The sequence below is a fragment of the Stigmatopora nigra genome, chromosome 4 (assembly GCF_051989575.1).
Source record: "Stigmatopora nigra isolate UIUO_SnigA chromosome 4, RoL_Snig_1.1, whole genome shotgun sequence".
In the NCBI taxonomy this organism is placed as follows: Eukaryota; Metazoa; Chordata; class Actinopteri; order Syngnathiformes; family Syngnathidae; genus Stigmatopora; species Stigmatopora nigra.
The window spans coordinates 17,621,542-17,642,704 of record NC_135511.1 but is presented as its reverse complement, the minus strand read 5'-3'; the positions used below and the strand labels follow the sequence as shown (position 1 = coordinate 17,642,704).

General features: G+C 36.7%; 1 protein-coding gene across 1 annotated transcript in view; it reads right to left on the bottom strand.

Moving 5' to 3' along the window:
- Positions 1 to 20,928, bottom strand: part of LOC144195748 (transmembrane protein 132B) — a 114,036-nt gene extending 93,108 nt beyond the window's left edge. Inside the window, exon 1 of the mRNA XM_077715568.1 lies at positions 20,364 to 20,928. Coding sequence (XP_077571694.1) covers positions 20,364 to 20,448 — 85 coding nt within the window. The 5' untranslated portion in view covers positions 20,449 to 20,928. The remainder of the gene's footprint in view (positions 1 to 20,363) is intronic.
- Between the last annotated feature and the right edge of the window lie 235 nt (positions 20,929 to 21,163).

The following is a 21,163-nucleotide window of genomic DNA, read 5'->3' as shown; positions in this document are numbered from 1 at the left end:
TGGGGTGTCCATGGTCTAATGGAGTGAACTCCGGCACCCCCGCGATCCTCATGAGAATGAGCAAAATGGAAAATGAATGATTTTTTTTATATTTCAATGAGAAATTGCGATGTATTTTGATTTAGACTTTAAAGTACCGCCAATTTCTGGTATACTAACTAGACAATTAGCATTTTTCTTGGGGAAAATACATAAATAAAATGCTACGCGCCAAAACAATGAATTTAATGTTTTTATTGTCATTATAAAAGTATAATGAGATGTTACTGAACTAAAATAAATATACAAAAAAACAAAAAAGCCTGACTTTATTGACATTATTTACAGATTCCTGGCTAATGGACTAGCGGGCTAATGGGCTAATGGGCTAGTGAGCTAATGGGCTAGCGGGCTAACAGGCTAAAGAGATTAAAAGTGTGTTTTTGGATATATTTTACATCATTTTAAATGGTGTTGTGGCTCAGTCAAATATATTAAAGTACTTTACAAAATTATCTATATTTCTTATTCCTCTATGATTTGTTGGTTTTATTGTTTTTATCAGAGTTTTGAAAAATTTGGTGGATTTTCAAGCTCCATTTAAAAAATTTAATGGCCTATAATTGAATCCAAGATTTAGGGGGCATCTTATTTTTTAAAACAAAAACAAACAAAAATAAACATTGTTATTGGGACAAATTAATTTTGCAGGTAAAGTGTACTCATGAGGATCACGGGGGTGCTGGAGTTCACTCCATTGCACCATGAGCATTCCAAACAATTTGAACATACTTTAGTTTATAGTGTCCAATCCTAATTTTACTCGGAAATCAACTCCATTTCTTTGAAAAATGCCAAATTGAGTTGTCTTCTTCCATTTTCCTGCCATTGTTGTCTTGTCAAGCTCCTTCTAAAAGCCAAAATGGCCGCCCACTACTACTTTGGTGTCTCACTTTGGACTTAATTACAAGTGGCGAGCAAATGCGACAGGCGGCGTTCTAATCTTTCCGTCGACTCTTCAACAAATGGGCCACCGCGTCGTAGTCGCTTAGATGGCTTCTTGAAATTGTATCGTCGTTGCGCCGCCGCCGCTTTAACGACGCCTCGCCACGCATCTATTACGCCGCCGTTATTATCAACGCGGCGCAGCCATGATTAAAGCGGCGCTTGGGCTCGAATATTAAAGCTGCCGCTCGCTAATATACCTTTTCAAAGACTTCCTACCGCTAGCTAAGATGATGTGTCGTTGTTAGCCGCGATTCTTCTCGTTAGCTACGGTTAATTGCCCAGTTTAATGTGCTAGGGATGGCTCGCAAGCCATATGTGGCTCTTTTTATAGCTAAACATGGCTTTCCGCTAACCTATTAGCTAAAATGTGCGGGGGTGTCAGACTCGGGTTGGCTAAAAATATGCAACGCTCCGCCCAGTGGTAGGATTTTATATTTTTTATTTAATTTTTTATTCTTTTGCATAGGATGCGATTTAAAGAAAATTAGACCAGGACGAGAAATTGTAATGGGAGAAAAAAATGGCTTCCTACTTCTTAGCGGTACGAGCAGTGGCGGCTTTTTGGTTTTTTTTTTTTTTTACAAGAACGCGAAATTTGTGGCGTCTTTTCATCCTTGTTCTATTTTTGCTTGATTTGTTGTTTTGATTGACAGGAGAAGTGTGTTTGCGCTGATTGGATTTTATAACCTGATTTCCATGCGTGGCATTGTTTTCAGTTCTAAATAAAACTTGCAAACAAGAGATTGAATGCACTTTTTTTTTCAATAACAATTGATGTTCTCTCGTCAAAGAATAGTTTTTTTTTCAATAAGTTAACACACTTCTAAATTAAATAATTCTCGCTATTTGATTGCTGCCAAACCTCCAGTGAAACTGAATTGGACCTTATCAATGACAGTAAAACTCAATGTCAGCCATTACAAAAGAAAATGATCCTGATATGTATTCCAAAAATACATTTACAGTAAATTTATTACTTAACATTTCCAATAACACTAATGAAACAAACTGCAGATAAAAGAAAGCATCATGTTTTATCGTAGCCAATTTTTATGTCACTTTCAGGTCGTTTTAGGGTACTTCCAGGTCACTTCTGGAAAATTTGGGATCATTTCCTATTGGTTTTCAGGGTCTTTGATCCACAAATAACTAAACCGCCAAGTATTCAATAGATTATTATTTTAATTACCGTATTTTCACGACTATAAGGCGCACTTAAAAGTCGAAATTTTCTCCAAAATAGACAGTGCGCCTTATAATCCAGTGCGCCTTATATATATGGAAAAAAACTGAAAACCAAAAACGAAAAACCACCACTGTCGGATATTAAAAAACCACAAAGGCCTGAACTGAAACAATACTGTTAAATACGCAGATGCCATCTTAGTTTACAACATCTTCCATCATATAGCTCCTCCCCCACTGCATGATTTATACAAAAAAAATCCAAAACATCAACAATGGCTGGCTCTAGAGGTGACTGTAAAGTAGTGAGTGCGTCATACCTGGAAGTCAATAGCAAATACCGTATTTTCACCACTATAAGGCGCACTTAAAATTCTTAAATGTTCTCCAAAATAGACAGTGCGCCTTATAATCCAGTGCGCCTTATATATGGAAAAAAATGTCATTCATTGATGGTGCGCCTTATAGTCCTGAAAATATGGTATTTAGATTTCATGCAACATGCTTATTCATTTATTTATCTAACTGTATCCTCACTGGGTTCACAGGGGTGCTGGAGCCTACCCCATCTGTCTTCAGGCACACCTTGAATTGGTGGCCAGTCAATCACAGGGCACATGACAACAAACAACCAATCACTGGTAGCTAGGGCCAATTTAGCCTACAATTAGCCTAGCATGCATGTTTTTTGGAATGTGGGTGGAAACCAGAGTACCCGGAGAAAACACACACAAGCCCTGGGACAACATGCAAACTCCACAGAGGTGGACCAACCTGGATTTGAACCCACGCCGACGTTATAACCACTCATCCACCGACCGGGTTGCCTCAATTCAATTGAATTCAATTGTATTTCATGCTGAACGCCAACTAAACTCAACAGGCGAATTTTTCTTGAAGAAGTTTCCTTCTCTCTCTCTCTCTCCTCCCTCGAGGAAATACCCGACCTGACCCGACCCGTCGCGGCGCCACTTGACTTTTCCGCCATTTGAAGCCCCCGCGGAAGGCGTGCGCCGAGCGTGCGGGCGGCCATTGATCAGCACGCCGTACGATGAAAGACAGGATTGGAGCAAGACGATCGATCAAAGAGGTTTTCTTCGAGTAGGGTAGGAGGAAAAAAAGCTGTTTATTTAAAAAAAAACACAAAAAAATACCAAAGAAGAAGAAAAAGAGGCCTTTTATCAAACCTGGCAACCACAGACACACACAAATACACACAAAAACACACCAATAGACCCAAATTCACACAAATACACACCAATACACACAAATACACACAGCAGGGCTTTGACAGGATGTTGCCCACGCATCCAAAACACAGACATGCCGACACACAAGCTGCAAAGGAAGGCGGAGGTGGCGAAATCAGGACAAGAAGAAGAAAAAAGCGAGAAAAAAAACAAAAAACAACAACAAGAAAAACCTAGGAATGGAGAAAGTGGAGGAAAAAAATCATGGAAGGCTTTTTGATTGACAGCAAAGGCGTTTCAACATGGCTGCCGAGAAAGGAAGTCAATTCGTCCTTGTCACATCCTGTTTGGCGAAGAAGCGCTTGACGTTGGCAGACTGGGCGATGTTTTGGGGAAAAAAAGGCGGCCATGTTTTCTTGGGTTTTGTTTTGGTTTTGTTAAAATATTATTTGAAGGGAATGGAGTGGTGAGATTGAGGTTGAGAGTTTATTTTTATTTTTGGTACTTTAATACACTCGATTTAAAGAAAAATAAGCGCGTTGCCATGCAAAAAGTCTGTATTTTATTTTAACAAAGGTTAATAGTTATTTTAAAGCAGATTTAATTTATTTATCTTTAATTCTAAAGGCAAAAATACTACACAATTTGGGAATTAATATTGAATTAATTGAATAAATACATTGTCATTTTATTATGCTCAAAAACTTGGGAAATCAGAAAATTAATTAGACATTTATTCAATTATTTTTTCCTTTAGAGAAAACAAAACATCTAGTGGAATTAATTAAACTGTTTTTACATTTTATGACACTTTAATTAAAAAAAAAGTGTAAATTGTGTATGAACAAATCACATGGGCTAATCATCATTTGGTGGCGCATGTGGCGCCGTCGGCTAACAAGTTAGCGTTTGGCTAACCGACAGCGTCAGATGTTGTTTTTCAGGAACATCCTACCCTTTTTTTTTTTTGTTTTTTTTTGTGTTCCCTCTCGAGGGGGAGGAAAGCCAACGAGCCGGACCGTCGCCACAATAACGCCAGGAAATGAGAGTCGATGAAAGCCAGCGAGAAAGCGAACCCGGCCAGCGAGGAAATGAGCGAGAAACGGCGAGATGAAATGAAGACAGTCACCATCTTCGATAAGCTTGCCAGGTAAAAAAATAAATAAAAAAAATCAAGCTTTCCTCTTCCCAGGCTATTCTATCACCTTTGTCTTGTTTTTTTGTCTCGCTTACAAGCAACAAAAGAAGCAATTTTGGCAAAACCAAAGATGGCACCCGGACATTTCGTCCCCGGACCTTTGGTAGATATAATATTTAGATTTTTTTTTAATAAATGGATTAAAAGAAGTGGATTAAAAGCCCTGAATATTCAGTTTTTTAAAGATCTAAAACAATGTTTATTTTAGGTTTTTTTTAAATATATTTTTAGATTTTATAAAATTATTTTTGAACTAAAAACACAGAAAAAATGGATTAAAAAATGACAATTATTTATTTAAAAGGGAGAAAATCAGGAAATTTAATATACATCTATACTCTTCATTTTATTTTAGCTTTTATAAAATATATTTTTAGATTTTACAAAATGATTTTTGAACTAAAAACAGAAAAATTGATTTAAAAAATGACAATTATTGATTTAAAAGGGGGAAAATCAGGAAATTTAATATACCCCTATACTCATTTTAATTTGATCCTAAAACACAAAGTCAGCACTCATTAACTTTCTCGGGCCGCACAAAATGATGCGGCAGGCCAGATTTGGCCCCGGGGCCGCCACTTTGACACCAGAAAATATTTGGCTGCCGTTTTCTGGGGTTGTTGGATTTTGTCAGATTGATTACTATGCTAAAAAATCCCCAAGACATGTTGAACCAATCCAATTTCGCCAAGCAATTGCGGGCAATGAAATCTCAGTAGTGTTAAGTAGATGATACTTTTATACTAAAATGTTTTTGACTTTTTCTGTTGTTTGGACGTACTTTTCGACTTCCCCGTGCAATTAAATTTGCCAAAGCACCTGTTTGGCGGCCCCCCCGATCCCAGGTCGAGTCGCTTTCCCCGCCGAGGCATGAGAGTGCCAGCTGTTTTCAAGGATTTTTGCTAACGAGAAAACTTGAGGCTCAGCGAATGAAGTGGTTTGGAAACGCGTTATTGCGAGGGATCACCAACAGAGGTCATCGTTTTTCAAGATTTCGTCAATTTTTTTACCCTGATTTACGAGCAAACTTTTACGGTTGAAGTTAAAACACAAACAACGACAATTACAAACTATACGCATATTAGCCGCACCCGCGTATAAGCCGTACCCTTAAAATTGCCTTAAAATGATTGAATTTGACAATTTCCCTCGTATAAGCCGCCCCCTGATTCCCAATTTTCGCCTCCATATTCATAGTTTTAATAGGGAGTACAAATGTGTTACTTTGAAGGGGAAAATCTTAATAAAAATCGTCAAACGTGGTATTTCTGAGATATTATATAAACCGATTAGATTGTATATTTCTCAAGGGTGTTCCCTGCATGTAGACAGATTCAAAAAGGAAGTCATGTGAGCGGTACAACCAAGAAGTGTGTCTGTACAAGGTAAGATTTTGCGGGAAGGTCACACAAAGGTCGTGCCAGAAAAGCAAGATGGCCACCTGTTCAATTTTTCTCTTTTTGACTTTGACCTCGGATATGTTGCGTCTGCACGGACGCCAGGGGGTCAGAAAACGTTAGCGTGCATTCGGGTAAGTGTGTGAATATGTGTGTTGCACAGCTGTTGAGGGAGGGGCCAGAAAGTAATGATGCCAATGTATCATTGTGCAAAAGAGTGTGTGTATGTGGGAAGGGCGGAGCATCCCGTCTGTTGAGGAAATTCCATGAAATGTGCCTAAATATATTAGATAACTTTTTCAATTGCCATTATTTCTTCCATTTCTTCTTTTTTGTCGTATTTTCCGGACTATAATTCGCTTTAAAAAAAATAGTTTGGCTGCGGGTGCGAATTATGAGCAGAATTATTCACATAACCACAAGGGGGCGGGCTAGGCCCAAATTGACAATTTCAATTGGGTGAACTTTTGGCTTAACCCCTAGGGGTCACTGTTCAATCCCCTACAACTTATAAAAACAACGACGAAGTACCTAACAAAAATTTGTTTATTACTTTTACGTGAGTTTATTATTTTTAATGCCTTTCAAGATGACATGTCTATTCTTCCCTTTAAATTTGATCAAATAAAAATCCCCCCATAAATGCGCCTTATACTCCAATCCGCCTATTCTTATTATTTTTATTATCTCTTGCATTGAGCATTTTTTCACCAGTGCGCCTTATACTCCAAAAAATACAGTACTTAAAAGAAATGGTGTCATCAAAATATAAGTTTTTGGCGAAAAGAGAAACCTTTTGCATGCTCACTTCTTAACCGTAACTAACATTTGTGGGTCTTTGTAGTTTACTCAGCTAAACCTGGACTATGTTGTATTTTTTACACAAAAAAAGTGTGTGCGTGTGTGTGTATATGTGAAAGACAGGCAGTACTGTAGGGCATCACCTTGGCAGAGGTATTAAATCTTTTTCATCCTCTCCCCGGGCTGTCGGCAGAAGCGGCAAGACAGATTTACTTTCTATCTCTCTCGGACTTCCACACACACATATACACACACATATACACACACACACACACATACACACACATATACACACACAGTTACACACACACACATGGGGTGTATCTCAACATGTTCCTAGTAAAGTGTCAACGGCTGACACCGGGCAGAACAATTCAGCCTGGCAGGTGCTGAATAAGCACAAAAAGGGAAGAAAGCGCTTTTAAATGAAGTACAAATGTTAAGTTGTAAGTTTTGTAGTACCAGGGTTGGCTAAATACTTTTGTATGCAGGGTTTTAAGGTTTATTTTTGGAAAGGATGTCAAGGCAAAAGGGTTTTTGGGGATTGTTGGTATTTTTTGGTTGTGTTTGATTAAAATCTGTTGGAGAAATGATATAATATTTAGATTTTTTTATGTAAATGGATTAAAAGAACTGGATTAAAAGCCCTGATTATTCAGTTTTTTTTATAGATCTGAAACAATGTTTATTTTAGCTTTTTTAAAATATATTTTTAGATTTTACAGAATGATTTTTGAACAAAAAATACAGAAAAAATGGATTAAAAAATGACAATTATTGATTTAAAAGGGGAAATCCAGGAAATTTAATAAAAATCTATACTTTTCATTTTAATTTGGTCCAAAAACAGAAAGTCAGCACTCATGATTTACTTTCTTGGGCCGCACAAAATGATGCGGCGGGCCAGATTTGGCCCCCGGACCGCCACTTTGAGACCAGTGATCTAAACCTAGCCAAGAAAATGCTTCTAAATTATTAACAAAATGGGTGACATAAAACGACGTCCAAACGTCTTTTACTTAAAACCCATAAACAACAAAGTAAATTATTTTTAAGAAAACACATTTTTAAGCGGTAACGTCATTATCAAACTTTTCTACTCACCCAAAAAAATGCTAAATTGAGTAAAACAACCCAAATCTACTCATTCTGCCACTTGTGACTGTCAACAATTGTCGTCAAACTGCAATTATGAGACATTTTGACAGTTGTAATCAAAATCCATGTAAAGTCCAAAAGCTTTTTTGTTCATACTAATTACATAAATGTGTGTGTGTAAGTGTGTGAAGGTTGTAGGAGTAATTTCAAGGAGTACTTTGAAGACGCGCCATGGCGCATTAGTGGCCTGACGGATACTAAAAGGATTACAGCGGACTGAAAAATCCGGCGCGTCCTCTGGAAATTTGGGCAAATGAAGAATTCATGACGCCTCAAAAATAAAACGACCGGTGGCCCAATCGGCCCAGATGTTTTGCGTCTAAACAGAGCGGCGCGCTGGGTGGATTAATGCGACGGCGCCGCGTTTGCGTCCGAGTGAGCCTTCGCGCCGATTTAGCGTACAGGATTTTGGAATTCTGCTCTGTGACTCATGTTTTGGTTTTAGCGAAAGCGGAGAGAGTTCAACGACACGCGCGTAAAACAAGTATAATGGAGAGACAAAAACGAGGTTTCACATTAACTTTTTTCCAATGGAAATTGCCAAAAAAGTTATATAGTTATAAGATATACTTGTATATACTGATATGTATACTGATATGTATACTGATATGTATACTGATATGTATACTGATATGTATACTGATATGTACACTGATATGTATACTGATATGTATACCGATATGTATACTGATATGTATACTGATATATACTGGAATACACGGGAATACACTGATATATACACATATATATACTGATATATACACATACATATATGCACATATAACATATATACACATTAATACACATTAATACACATATATACTGATATATACGCGTATATACTGATATATACGCATATATACTGATATATACTGATATTTACACATGTACACATGCATATATATACACATATGTATATATGTGTGTGTGTGTGTGTATATATATATATATATATATATATATATATATATATATATATATATATATATATATATATATATATATATATATGAATACACATTTATAAAGATATATAGACATACAAACATATATATACATACATATACATATATATATATATATATATAGACATTCATATACATATACATATATTTACATATACTTTTTGCTAACAAAAAAATGTACAATGTTAAATAAATACAGTATACAATATTTTTGTAAAGACTAGGGTATGTCGACAATGTTTTTTTTTTACTCATTAAAACCTGGCAAGAATCTCCAGTTTTTTTTGGAACGGTTTACTTTGGCTGGGATGGATCTCATTGAACAATGGAGCTTAAAGTTATAAATTCAAATTCCAACAAGTTATAACGTTAATACATGAATCCATGAGCATGTGCTTTTTTGTTTTATCAGTGTATGGCTTTGCCTTACACCAGCATTACATGACATGACATGTTTTGCAGCGGGCTAAGCTGCCACTTTGTCTTACACACTCTGAATGCTAATCAACAGATGTCATCACACACTCAAAGAGCGGCAAGGAGGATTAGCTGGCGCGGGTGCTTTTTTAAAAAGGCTAACGCTAACACTTTGAGTGGCTCTGAGCAGAGAGGGAAGGAGACAAAAGTAGAGGGGGACAAATGTTATACAGCGTGCCAAGACAGCAACAGAAATGGAGACCCACAAAGAAAAAGTGCTTGTCCTCGCATTCACCCCAGTTAATATTGCCGGAGCCATTTTTCTTGTTAGCCGTTTTATTTCTCCAATCTGCACTGACAACAACAGTCATCTAATTGCTCATCTGGCCTTTTGGAGCCGACCAATACAAAAAAAATAATAGTGCAGGATGGTAGTTAACCTTCTGTCCGTTATGTACACTTTAAAACATGCACGTTATTTTTATTTGCTTTTTGTAAATCAGTCTTGAATGGGAATTACAAGCAAAAATGTTCAACTTTAGCGATTATAGTCAATATTTAGATTTTTATTTTCTCCATCTGTTGAACTAATATGTAAAAATGATGTTTAAAATGTTATACATGAAGTACTCGATATATAAAAGCAATAAAATAATCCATGGTCACCGAAAAGTATCATATGAGCTGTCCTTGGTTCTGAATCCAACCCAAATAACTATCCATGGTCCTGATATTTCCATTTCTTGTTTCCATCTTATTTTATATTTGTTTTTTTTCACTTTTATTTAATATTAGCATATTTGGTCCTGCCTGCAGCAATACTACATTTTTGCAATTTACTTCACCTGTCATATTTGATCAACTATAGATGAAAAATTACAGTAAACCAACAAAGTTTCTCTCTGAATTGTTGTTGTAAACACAGAGTTGAACCCTCAAACTCAGAACTACGAAGCAGACAGACTAACCACTATACTACCTATGATTACCTGTAAAAGTTATTCGTCAAATATGTTTAATAATAATACTAAAGTATAATAAATTAATGTATATTTTGTCTATTTACACAAACGCCATTGAACCAAGTTACAGTAATTTTCCATTATTAATATTTTTTAGCAAAAAACGACAAAAAAAGTAAACATCAAAGCCTTGCATATCAACTTGACTTCATAAAATAGAAAAATAAACAAGTCAACAGAAATTGACCAATGAAAAAGGTGACGCTTGAAGAAGACAACCCCCAGGAGGATGAGGAAGGAAAAGAGGGCGATGAAGAAGGGGGAGGGAGGTGGGATTCCTTATCGGAAAAAAGCAGACACCTTTATCTGCCTGCCCTCCAGACACAGAAGCAAACTCATCACAGCGGCGCCATTAGCCACGTAACCAACGAGCCACGAATACCACGAGTCCCGAAACAAAAGCCTAACAACGCGCTGCAATACCACGCTCGGCCACCGTAACAGCGACGGCGCAGTGAAACCGGGACTTATTTCCATTAGCGTGTTGACATCGCTGGATATCATAGGTTCACATTTGCGGTAGCTAGATAACTTTTTTCCTGAATTGAAATAAACAATATAGCACGATCAAATATGAATATTACCATATTTTCTCGCATATTAGCCGCATCTGCGTATAAGCCGTACCCTTAAAATTGCCTTCAAATCATTTATTTTGACAATTTCTCGCGTATAAGCCACCCTCTGACAATTTTAACCTCCATATTCATGGTTTTAATAGTGAGTACAAATGTTATTTTGAAGGAAAAACCTTTAAATCCAAAAATATTTTCTTGAATTTCATTTATAGACGTCAGAATGAACTTTTTTAAGCGTTTTATCTATTTAACTCTTCAAAATTTTTAAATAAATGACCATATCGGCCATATTGTCTTACATTATGGCGTTAAGTCTAATTTATGCGCATATAAGCCGCACCCTCGATTCAGTCATCATTTTTTAAAGTGAAAAATACGGCCTATACGCGAGAAATTATGGTAAATCTGAGAAAGGATAAAGAAAATAGGCTGAATTTAAGATTATTTTGATCATATTTGGACACCCCGGGAATTCAGACAACAAAAAGGGCAAAGCAACAATTGCTAGCATCACCAAATGGGAACGTGGCCCCGCCCCCTTGTTTCACATATGCACAGGTGAGCGACAGGTGCCATTTTGGGTCCATGAATAAGGATTAGCGTCTGGCAGAAATGTCACCTGGGAGGAGGGGCCCGGCCCAAATACACACTCCATTGAAAATGTCAGAGGCCGTGTCCAGTCATTTATCTGATGGAGACGAGAGGCAAATGTCAGCTGTTCCTCAAAATGGCGGCGTGAAGCCGTGATAAAGACTGATGTTGACGCAAGCTCACATTTAGAATATCTGCTTTGGATTTTTTTTTTTTTTTTTTTTTACATCAAAAAGTTGACATTTTTGGAAGGAAATTGTCTTCAAAATTAGGTCAAGTCATTTTTGGGGGGTTTTGTGACTGTATAAAGTCATTTAATATGTTTTATTTTTCATGGGGAATTTTTTTTTGGGATAAATTAATAAAGATATATAGATAATAAAGATAGATAGATAATAGTAAAAAAAATGTTCAAATCGTTTTGGGGAAAAAATGATGAAACTCAAATTTAAAGTCCACTTTATTTTATATAACAACGAAAAATACAATATAACACAAAACTTTATTATATTGTATTTTTTGTTGTTACATAAAATAAATTGAACTTTAAATTAGAGTCATTTTTCGCATTTTCATCAAAAAAGTGCGCCTTATAGTCCAGAAGATACAACTACCTTTTGGCATGGATATCCATATAGAAATTTCTTGAGAATAAAGAAAAATAAAATATAATAAAACCTTTATTATATTGTATTTTTTGTAGTTAAATAAAATAAATTGAACTCTAAATTAGATTAATTTTTCACATTTTTATCATCAAAGTCCTTTTTTTTCCCCAACACGTCTTGAACAACATTATTATTTATTATTATCTATAATCTTTATTCATCTTTATAGTAAAAAAAAACGTAGTACTTGTGAGGAGGAAGTAAAATATTTTGGCATTTTTGTGGGAAAAATTGAACTTCAACTTCAACAAAAATCTGTCCTTTTCAAAGTAAAAGAAAAGTACATTTTACATCTTACTCTTTTTTAAATAGAAAAAAATTGACAATGTAACATTTACTAATAATCATTGTTAAATAACTTCAAAAGTACACAAAATATCTTTAAAAAAGCTTGTAATACACAAATCAGGACCATTCCGGTCAGCCATTTTGGCAAAATGGAGGTCAAGCACAGTGTCCGCACAAAAAGCCTTCTTTGTTTATTTTTAGCTATCTCGCTAAACGGCGTCTTTAACCGTTGAATCCGCCGCCGTCTCAGGTAATAGCCGGCAGCGCTGCGCCTAACGAGCTCCCTCCCCAGTTAGCCTAACGAGCTAGTCTATTTGCGCATCTAATTAGGAGGCCGCCATCGGCGCCGTGCCCTCGGGCTTCATTAGCGCGTCTTGGTTAAGGAGGACGTGCACTTAGCAGGATGCTAATCACTTCTCTGCTTCTTTAACAAACGAGCTCGGGAAAAAAAAAAACTGCTCAAATCGGGGTTATGTTCGCAGGGGGGTCCTTGTCATGGATTGACGTTGATGGCAAATGACGACAAATTCAATTTAAGCAAATGAACATAATCTTAATAATTTGCGCTGCCAGTAGATGGCAGTGTTGTTCATTTCAACGAGGATCTTAGGCAAAGTGTACATGGAATTGGAAAAAAAAGACAATATTTACAATGAGAATAACGATAAAGATATAAACTACAGCATGGGTGTCAAAGTGGCGGCCTGCGGGCCAAATCTGGCCCCCGCATCATTTTGTGCGGCCCGGGAAAGTAAATCATGAGTGGTGACTTTCTGTCTTAGGATCAAATTAAAATGATAGATATAAATGTATATTATATTTCCTTTGTTCCCCCTTTTAAATCAATAATTTCATTTTTTAATCCATTTTTTTTCTGTGTTTTTAGTTCCAAAATCAAATCATATCAAATTATATCTAAAAGTTATTTTCTGTTTTCCACTTTAATATGGAAAATAATTAAAGAAACATTTGGTTTCCTTTTGAAATGAAAAACAAAAGATTTAAAAAATCCCTTTACTCATAAAAAACTAAAAGAAACATTGTTTTTAATGTCGCATTTATAAAAAATATCTAGATATTATACCTAAAATAGTCAACAGCCTAAAAAAAATTCAATATAAGCCATCAAAGTGAAGAAAAATAAGTATAAATCTGAGTCAAACTTGATCACAGCTCATCCACACAACAACAAAAAGTGCGCCTTATAGTCCATAAAATCCAACTCCTTTTTGTCATGGCTTTCCATGTAGAAATGTCTATTTAGCAACACGTCCTAAAGCAAGTTTCCCCATGTTTTACAGTCTTTGTTTCTCCACATCCTTCCCTTGGCTTTCCTCCTCGCTTTTTCATTCAATCCTCCTCCTCCTCCTCAATCTTTTTTCTTCCTTTTTTCCTTTTTTTTTTAGCTTCTGGCTCATCTCCGCCGCCGCCCGAATTCTCATTTCACAGCACAACATCATCTCCCTTCATCCCATTTTTTTCTTTCTGTGTCATCCAGCTTGTTGGCCTCGTCTGGCCTTTTAATGTCCCCCACGCGTTCGCCTTTTTCTCCTTCTTCTTCTTCTTCTTCTTCCTCCGCGTTGTGGGAATGTGGCGGATCTGTTGAGTGTTGTCATCCGTCCCCCTCGGCAACCCCCCCAACGCCCCCCCAAAATACAAGGAGTCAAATAACAACACACACAGAGTGCAAGACACTCTTCCCAAATGGGATTAGATTTGAGTTGGCCTTTTTTTGCACGTTTTTGAGGCTGCTGAGTGGTCGCCAGTTAAGAAATAATTAAGATTTTTAACAAGTCAACCATCAAAAAAGGACAAGATGGCAGTTAACCTTGTACACTATAAAACATGCACACTATTTGACTTTTCTAAATCAGTCAAAAATGTCCAACTTGAGCGATTAAAGTCAATATTTGATTCGTATTTTTCTATCTGTTGAATTATTATGTAAGAAAATACTGTTTAAATTTTTATACATGAAGCAATCGATATATAAAAGCAATAAAATAATCCATGGTCACTGAAATAGCTGCTCTGAAAAGTATCATAAGAGCTGTCCTTGGTTCTGAATCCAAGACCGCTAGATATCCACAAATAACTATCCATGGTGCTGATTTTTTTCCCATGTATTTTTTTTCTTTTTTTAGCAAAAGACTCAACTATTGTTGTTTATTTTTGGGCTATGCCCTTTCTGGAGTATTCATTAGTAAGTATTGTCTCTTTATTGAGTTTTTCTTTCCATATTTGTCAAAAAACATAATTTTTGGGATATGTAACGTTGCTCTTTGCAATACTTTGTTATTTTTCTGTTTGAGTTTAAGCATTTTACTTTCTATTATTTGGTAGATAGTTGTATTTTTACCAATTTTTTTGGATTTTTTTGTGATCTGATATTTTCTCAAATATATTGTAGTATTTATATTGTAGTATTTCGAGTATTTTTTGCTGTCGCGGTCCCATTTCTGTGGGAGATCTAAATGATTTTCTATTAGCGCTTTGGCTTGTTAACGGCGCTCCATTTGATCACGCTAATCAAATTGAAAACCCTTCGTCTCGCCGCACAAACACGTCGCAAACCTCAAAGTGCCTCACAGTTTCATGTGTGTATTTGTGTGTTTGTCTGTCTGTGTGTGTTTGTGTGTTTAGAAAACAAAAATCAATAGCGTGATGTTATGTGGCTACCGTAAACAAACCTCACGTTCCTTACCAAAGCAGATAATAGAAAAAGCCTAAGGAAAAGTATTCATTTTTTACATGACCTGAAATCAACAGAAAGTGACCAAAAAATGTCTCAAAGGTAACAGCAATGACTCAGAAATGCACCAAAATCTTAAGAAAGAGACCAAAAATCTACAAAGTGACCAAAAAATGCTCCCAAGCCAACAGCAATGACTCAAAAATGCTCCAAAGCTAACAGCAATGACTCAAAAATGCCCCAACATCTTAAGAAAGTGACCAAAAATCTTAGGAAAGTGACCAAAATTTGTCACAAAAGCTAACAGCAATGACTCAGAAATGCCCCAAAATCTTAAGTTATGAAAATTCAGACACCAAAAAATGCTTCAAAACAGCAAGAGACTCAGAAATGCTCCAAAAATCAACAGCAAATGACAAAAAAATCATCAGAAAGTGACCAAAAATGTACCAAAGCTCCCAGCAATGACTCAGAAATGCACAAAAAATCAACAGAAATGCACCAAAAATCAACAGAAAGCGACCAAAAATCATCAGAAATTGACCAAAAATGTCCCAAATCTAACAGCAATGACTAAGAAATCCCCCAAAACCTTAAAAAAGTGACCAAAAATCAACAACATAACCAAAAATATCCACCAAAGCCAACAACAAATAACTCGAAAATGCCCCAAACGCAACAGAAAGTCACCTAAAATGCCCAAAAAATCAACAACTTGACTGGAATTAAACATTAGTTAATTCACTGCCACCTTCTCACTTGAAATTCATTGGACATCTGTCATATTACTCATTTCAATTCCCAGCAAAAGGTTGAAAAATAGCTTGTTTTTAGGTTTTTGTCATGAATTTTATACATTGTAGAATGACTTCATGACTAAAACATGTCAATAATTGTTGTATATCGAGTCAAACTGACCGAGTTTGCTATTCAAACCCATGATTTCTTGTTGTTGTTGTTGTTGTTGTTGTTGTTGTTGTAGCTACCCCTCAAACAAATATTTCCCTGTTGAAAGATGATCCAACCAACGGCAATTATTCAACGTCGCCGTCCCTTTAAATCCCTTGACCGCACACCCGCTCGTCATTGGCGCGTGTTGATAAACGAGGCGGGATTAAAATTCAACGTTAATCCATTACGGGGTCCCGTCAGAGCGGTCTCGTCGGGATAATGATCCACCGCCATGTTTTTTTTTTTTTTTTGGGCGGGGGCGCTGGCGCAAAGTTAGACTGAGTGAATCCAATGTGTTGCTGATTAAGGCCACCCTAAACCCGCTATAAAAGCCACCAATGGCCGCCCATGCTAATCGGGGGCCGTAAAATGGCAACTAAATATACAGGGAAAACCTGCTGTTAATGGCGGAGAGCTCTTTGTTACACAGTCACATTTTATCTTGGCCGCGGAATAACACTAAATTATATTATGTCATAAAAAACAACAACAGTGAGGACCTTTCAGGACCTTTTTTTTACGCTTGGAGTAACCTTGACTGACTTTAGCATCGTCCTCTTAAGGGGGGGGGGGGTATCCTCACGAGGCTCGCGGGGGGTGCCAGCGCTCAACATCGGAATCGGTGGCCAGCCAATTGCAGGGCTCGACAAAATAAATAGCCAATGTGTTGTATTAGCTAGCTTAGCATGTTATTTTGGGTTATGGGAGGAAACCGGAGTAGCCAGAGAAAACCCACACAAGCCCAGGGAGAATGTGCAAACTACATACAGTGAGGACTAAACAGGGATTTGAACCCTGGACTCTAGAACTGCGAGGCAGATGCAACAACCACTCTACACCGGGATGCAATTTTGTTTTTTTACTTTTTTGGGGGAAAAAATATAAATAATTTGCATTTTGTCATTTTTTAATTGTTTTAATGCCTTTCAAGATGAAAATGATATTAGCCAATTTTTTTTCCCAACTTTTGTGAAAACAAAATATAATTCTCCTTTTGCCATTTTTTTATTTTTTTAATGGATTGCAAGAAGACAAAGATTTTAGCATTTTTTTTCTTTAACTTTTTTGGGGTGAAAAATTATATTAAAATATATATTTAGCCTGTTGCCAATTTGTAATATGTTTAATGCCTTTCAAGATGACGAATCTGTTTTTTGTTGTCTTGTTTTTCAAATTTAAAAAAAAATAACACCAAAAAATGTACTCTAGTCCGACTTGGTCATTTATACCTATATTTTCCCCCGTTTATTGGTACATTTTTTGGCTTGTACGACTTGTATCCCTCCCAAAACAACAGTATTTTTCACAAATTTAACTATAAAACAGCCAAAACAGACTCATACTCATATTTTCCACCTATTTTACAAGCCTTATTGATTTGTACCCTCCACAGCAAAGCTTTAAATCACATGACACTTCAATTCAGACCCAAATTCCCCATCCTTTATCATGACCCTGCACAAAACCAGATGCCAATTTCCTTTTTAATACTTTTCTTCACAAGAAACAAAGCCAAAAATGGACCTCAGATGTTCTAGAATTCATATTAAGGTGACTCCACTTTTTTGTGCCAACTCAGCCCCAGCTGTTGTGTTTATATTTTTTATTTTTTTATTTATTATCTGGCGCAATGGCTGCTTTTTTTTCTCCAGTCTCCAGCCAGCGCACATCAGCACGTCCCGTTAAGTCTCCACCGGACCGTGAGCGGCTCGACCGGCCTTTGATTAACACACACAAAACTACAAATAGTTGACAAAACTACTACCACAATATAGTTATGTACAAAGACAGATGATGATCTAATCTAGGGTTGTGAAAGTGGTGGCCCGGGGGCCAAATCTGGCCCCGCCACATCATTTTGTGCGGTCCGGGAAAGTAAATCATGAGTGTCGACTTTCTGTTTTAGGATCAAATTAAAATTAAGATTACAGATGTATATTTTCCCCTTTTTAAATCAATAATTGTCATTTTTTAATCATTTTTTCTGTTTTAGTTCCAAAAGCATATTTTAATATCTAAAAATTATTTTCTGTTTTCCACTTTAATATTTTTTAGGATCAAATTAAAATAAAGAGTGTAGATGTACATTATATTTCCTGATTTTCCACTTTTTAAATCAATAATTGTCATTTTTTAATCATTTTTTCTGTGTTTTTAGTTCAAAAATCATTTAGTAAAATCTAAATATATAAAAATATTTTCTATTTTCCAATTTAATATTTACCATAATCAAAATATATATATTTTACCTTTTAAAATGAAAAACTAATGATTAAAACTAAGAAAAAAAAGCTCAAATCATTAAATGACAATTACCCTAACTAAGAAAATAAGCTAAAATCAACTTTTAATGGTTTTAAATCGACAAAAAACTAAAAATGTAGGGCTTTTGATCCAGTTATTTTAATATCCAAGTATTCTATCTAAAATAGTCCAACCCACATGAAATCAAGTTGACATTAATGCAACTACAAACCAACCCACACGAGTGTGACACCCTTGATTTAAACACAAGTAAACAACTCGACACTTCTACCTCATCATGGAATTTTTCAGCATTTAGAGTTATACAGACGCCACAAGTACGCAGTAGTACTTCAGTCCGAGTGCACATACGTGTGTAAAAAACAACAACAAGAGTCTCCAGAGAGTAAATCCACTGACCGCACTGTTTCGAGGGACCCATGTGGAACAAAATGTGACTATGGAGCTTGGAAAATGGGATATTAGTTAAAATTAAAAGAGGACTCAAAGTAGATGTTGTTATACTATATACATACAAATACACTACTATGCTACCTTATTTGTATTTACACTGATTCAACCAAATTTGCAGAACAGAGTAAAAAAAGTCAAGCAAATCACAATCCAGAGGACTCCTTTTATTGCATTCATTATTTCATATTTACATTCAAATAATCCTTTGACATATTGCAAAAAAATACATATAAAGTATGTTTTATAGAGCATAAAAATCAAGATAATTACAATGATGAGAGCTTAATTTATCACATTGGACAATTTTTTTTATCGTTTATTGATGATAACCAAGTATTTTAACGTAATTTGTTCGTGTTAAAATTGGATAACTTGGTTCAAATTGGGTTGGAGGGGTTGAATATTTTCATAAAAAATATTCGCATGCAAAAATATGCCATTGACTGAATTAGCTCAGCGATCAGCACGTTCGACTCCCGTGGCTACGACTCGGGTTCGATCCCGCAGTAAGAAAGGACTCGTGGTCGCGTCACCGCCGCCACACGACCGATGACACGCGCACATACGCACTCTGTCCTTTGTTGCGTGACAAAATCTCACGGTGTTGACATCCTGTCACTCAACACATCTACAGAATGTTCATCTACCAATGTTGCACGGATGTCAGATCCAAATCGACTTAACGCTGCCCTCTAGCGGAATGTTTTGCATTGCACTGATTTGCAAAGCAGACTTTCACAGACAAGAGGCACATTAGGAGCATTGCCAGACATAATTATAAAAATGCAAGATTCCAGATGACAGGCAAGTTAAAAGTGAAGATGAATTTTGGATTATGCAAAAAACATATACCAAAAATAATTTCACTTTGACACGATATCCAAATGAGTTCCGTAGCTTTAGCGTAGAAAAAGTAGAGCGCGAACACAACATTGTATTTAAGAACGCTAGCCAAGTATTTTTTACTTTGTTTTGGCATGAAATCCTCCCAGTTTTGGAGGTTTGATATTTAATTTTTTAAAATATTGACTCATTGTTTGCCCTTGACGGCGATTCCACTAAATTTGCCTTTCCACCATAAAGTTAGGCTCCGGAATAACAACCATTCCATCATATTGCCACAAAATTTCAAATCACCCACACATTCCACCAAAACAACCAACATTTTATATATATTTTACATAGCAAGATATTTTACATGCATATTCTCGATATAAAAAGTCCTCCAAACGCGTGCGTCACTTTATACTCACTTTCAAACATCTTCAACTTAAAAGAGTCATAAAACTTCAACTAATTCCTCCCAATCGCTTAGTTTTCACGACAATTCACTTACCTGTATTCCAACCATAGCGCAAATGCTCCCATGAACGCATCAAATTAGCAATTGACATGAACGAGTGACATTAAACGCACCAAAGTAAGAAACATCGGTCCGGTTTCAAACGTTTCGATCCTTAAACTAACGATCGCTTTAACTCAAAATCACCAATAAACGCATGAAAGTAGTATTACTAGTACTACTATTAAAACAGTAAAGTAAACTTTTCCTACCTTCCCATAGGAGAAGAATTAGCGTCCCCAGGTGGAGCTGGCGTCCCCCGGCTCTCGGCGTGGATCTCGCCTGGATAGTCTCCATACCTCGGGCGGGGATAGGCACTCGATTCCCCCCGGCGAGGGCACTCGATTCCCGGTGGAAGGGGAGCGCGTCTGCTCGGTAGCAGGATCCGGGAAAAGAGCAGCGACTAGGGCGATGTGAGCGACCCCATGCCGTCGAGGGGAAATGCTTCCGATCCCCAATCCGAGCTCGAACCTGATTCGGCAAACGCACCTGAATCTGAGATCCACTAATGGAAAAGTGTGCAAGCTAGTCTCCGTCAATGATCCGAACTTTTGAAAGCAGTGAGCGAGTTTAGAAGGGAAAAGATAGGCGAAAAAAACATTAGTCCGTGGCTCCAAGTCCCGAAAAAAAAGAGGAAAAAAGTGAGTCACGTGAGTTGAATAGATCCGATTGGAGTTTGAGAGGTGGAGGTGAAGATGATGTGCTCCTCTTCGCCACCGAATAGTCACTGTGTTCTTCCAACGATGGGCGATGCCTATAACTCTGGATGGGAGTGTGTGTGAGAGAGTGTGAGAGAGAGAGTGAACGAGGGTGCGCGTGCGCGTGTGTGTTCAAGTTGAGAGAACGAATGCTGAATGGATGAAGATGACTGGGTGGGGATTTGGGAATGGGATGGACTATTAAAAACCAGAAATCATCACTTTTATTGTTTGTTTGTTTTAGAGGATGCGTTTTTTACGTGCTTACTATGAATTATTTTCTCTGTTAGTCATATTTTGTATTTTTTTATTTC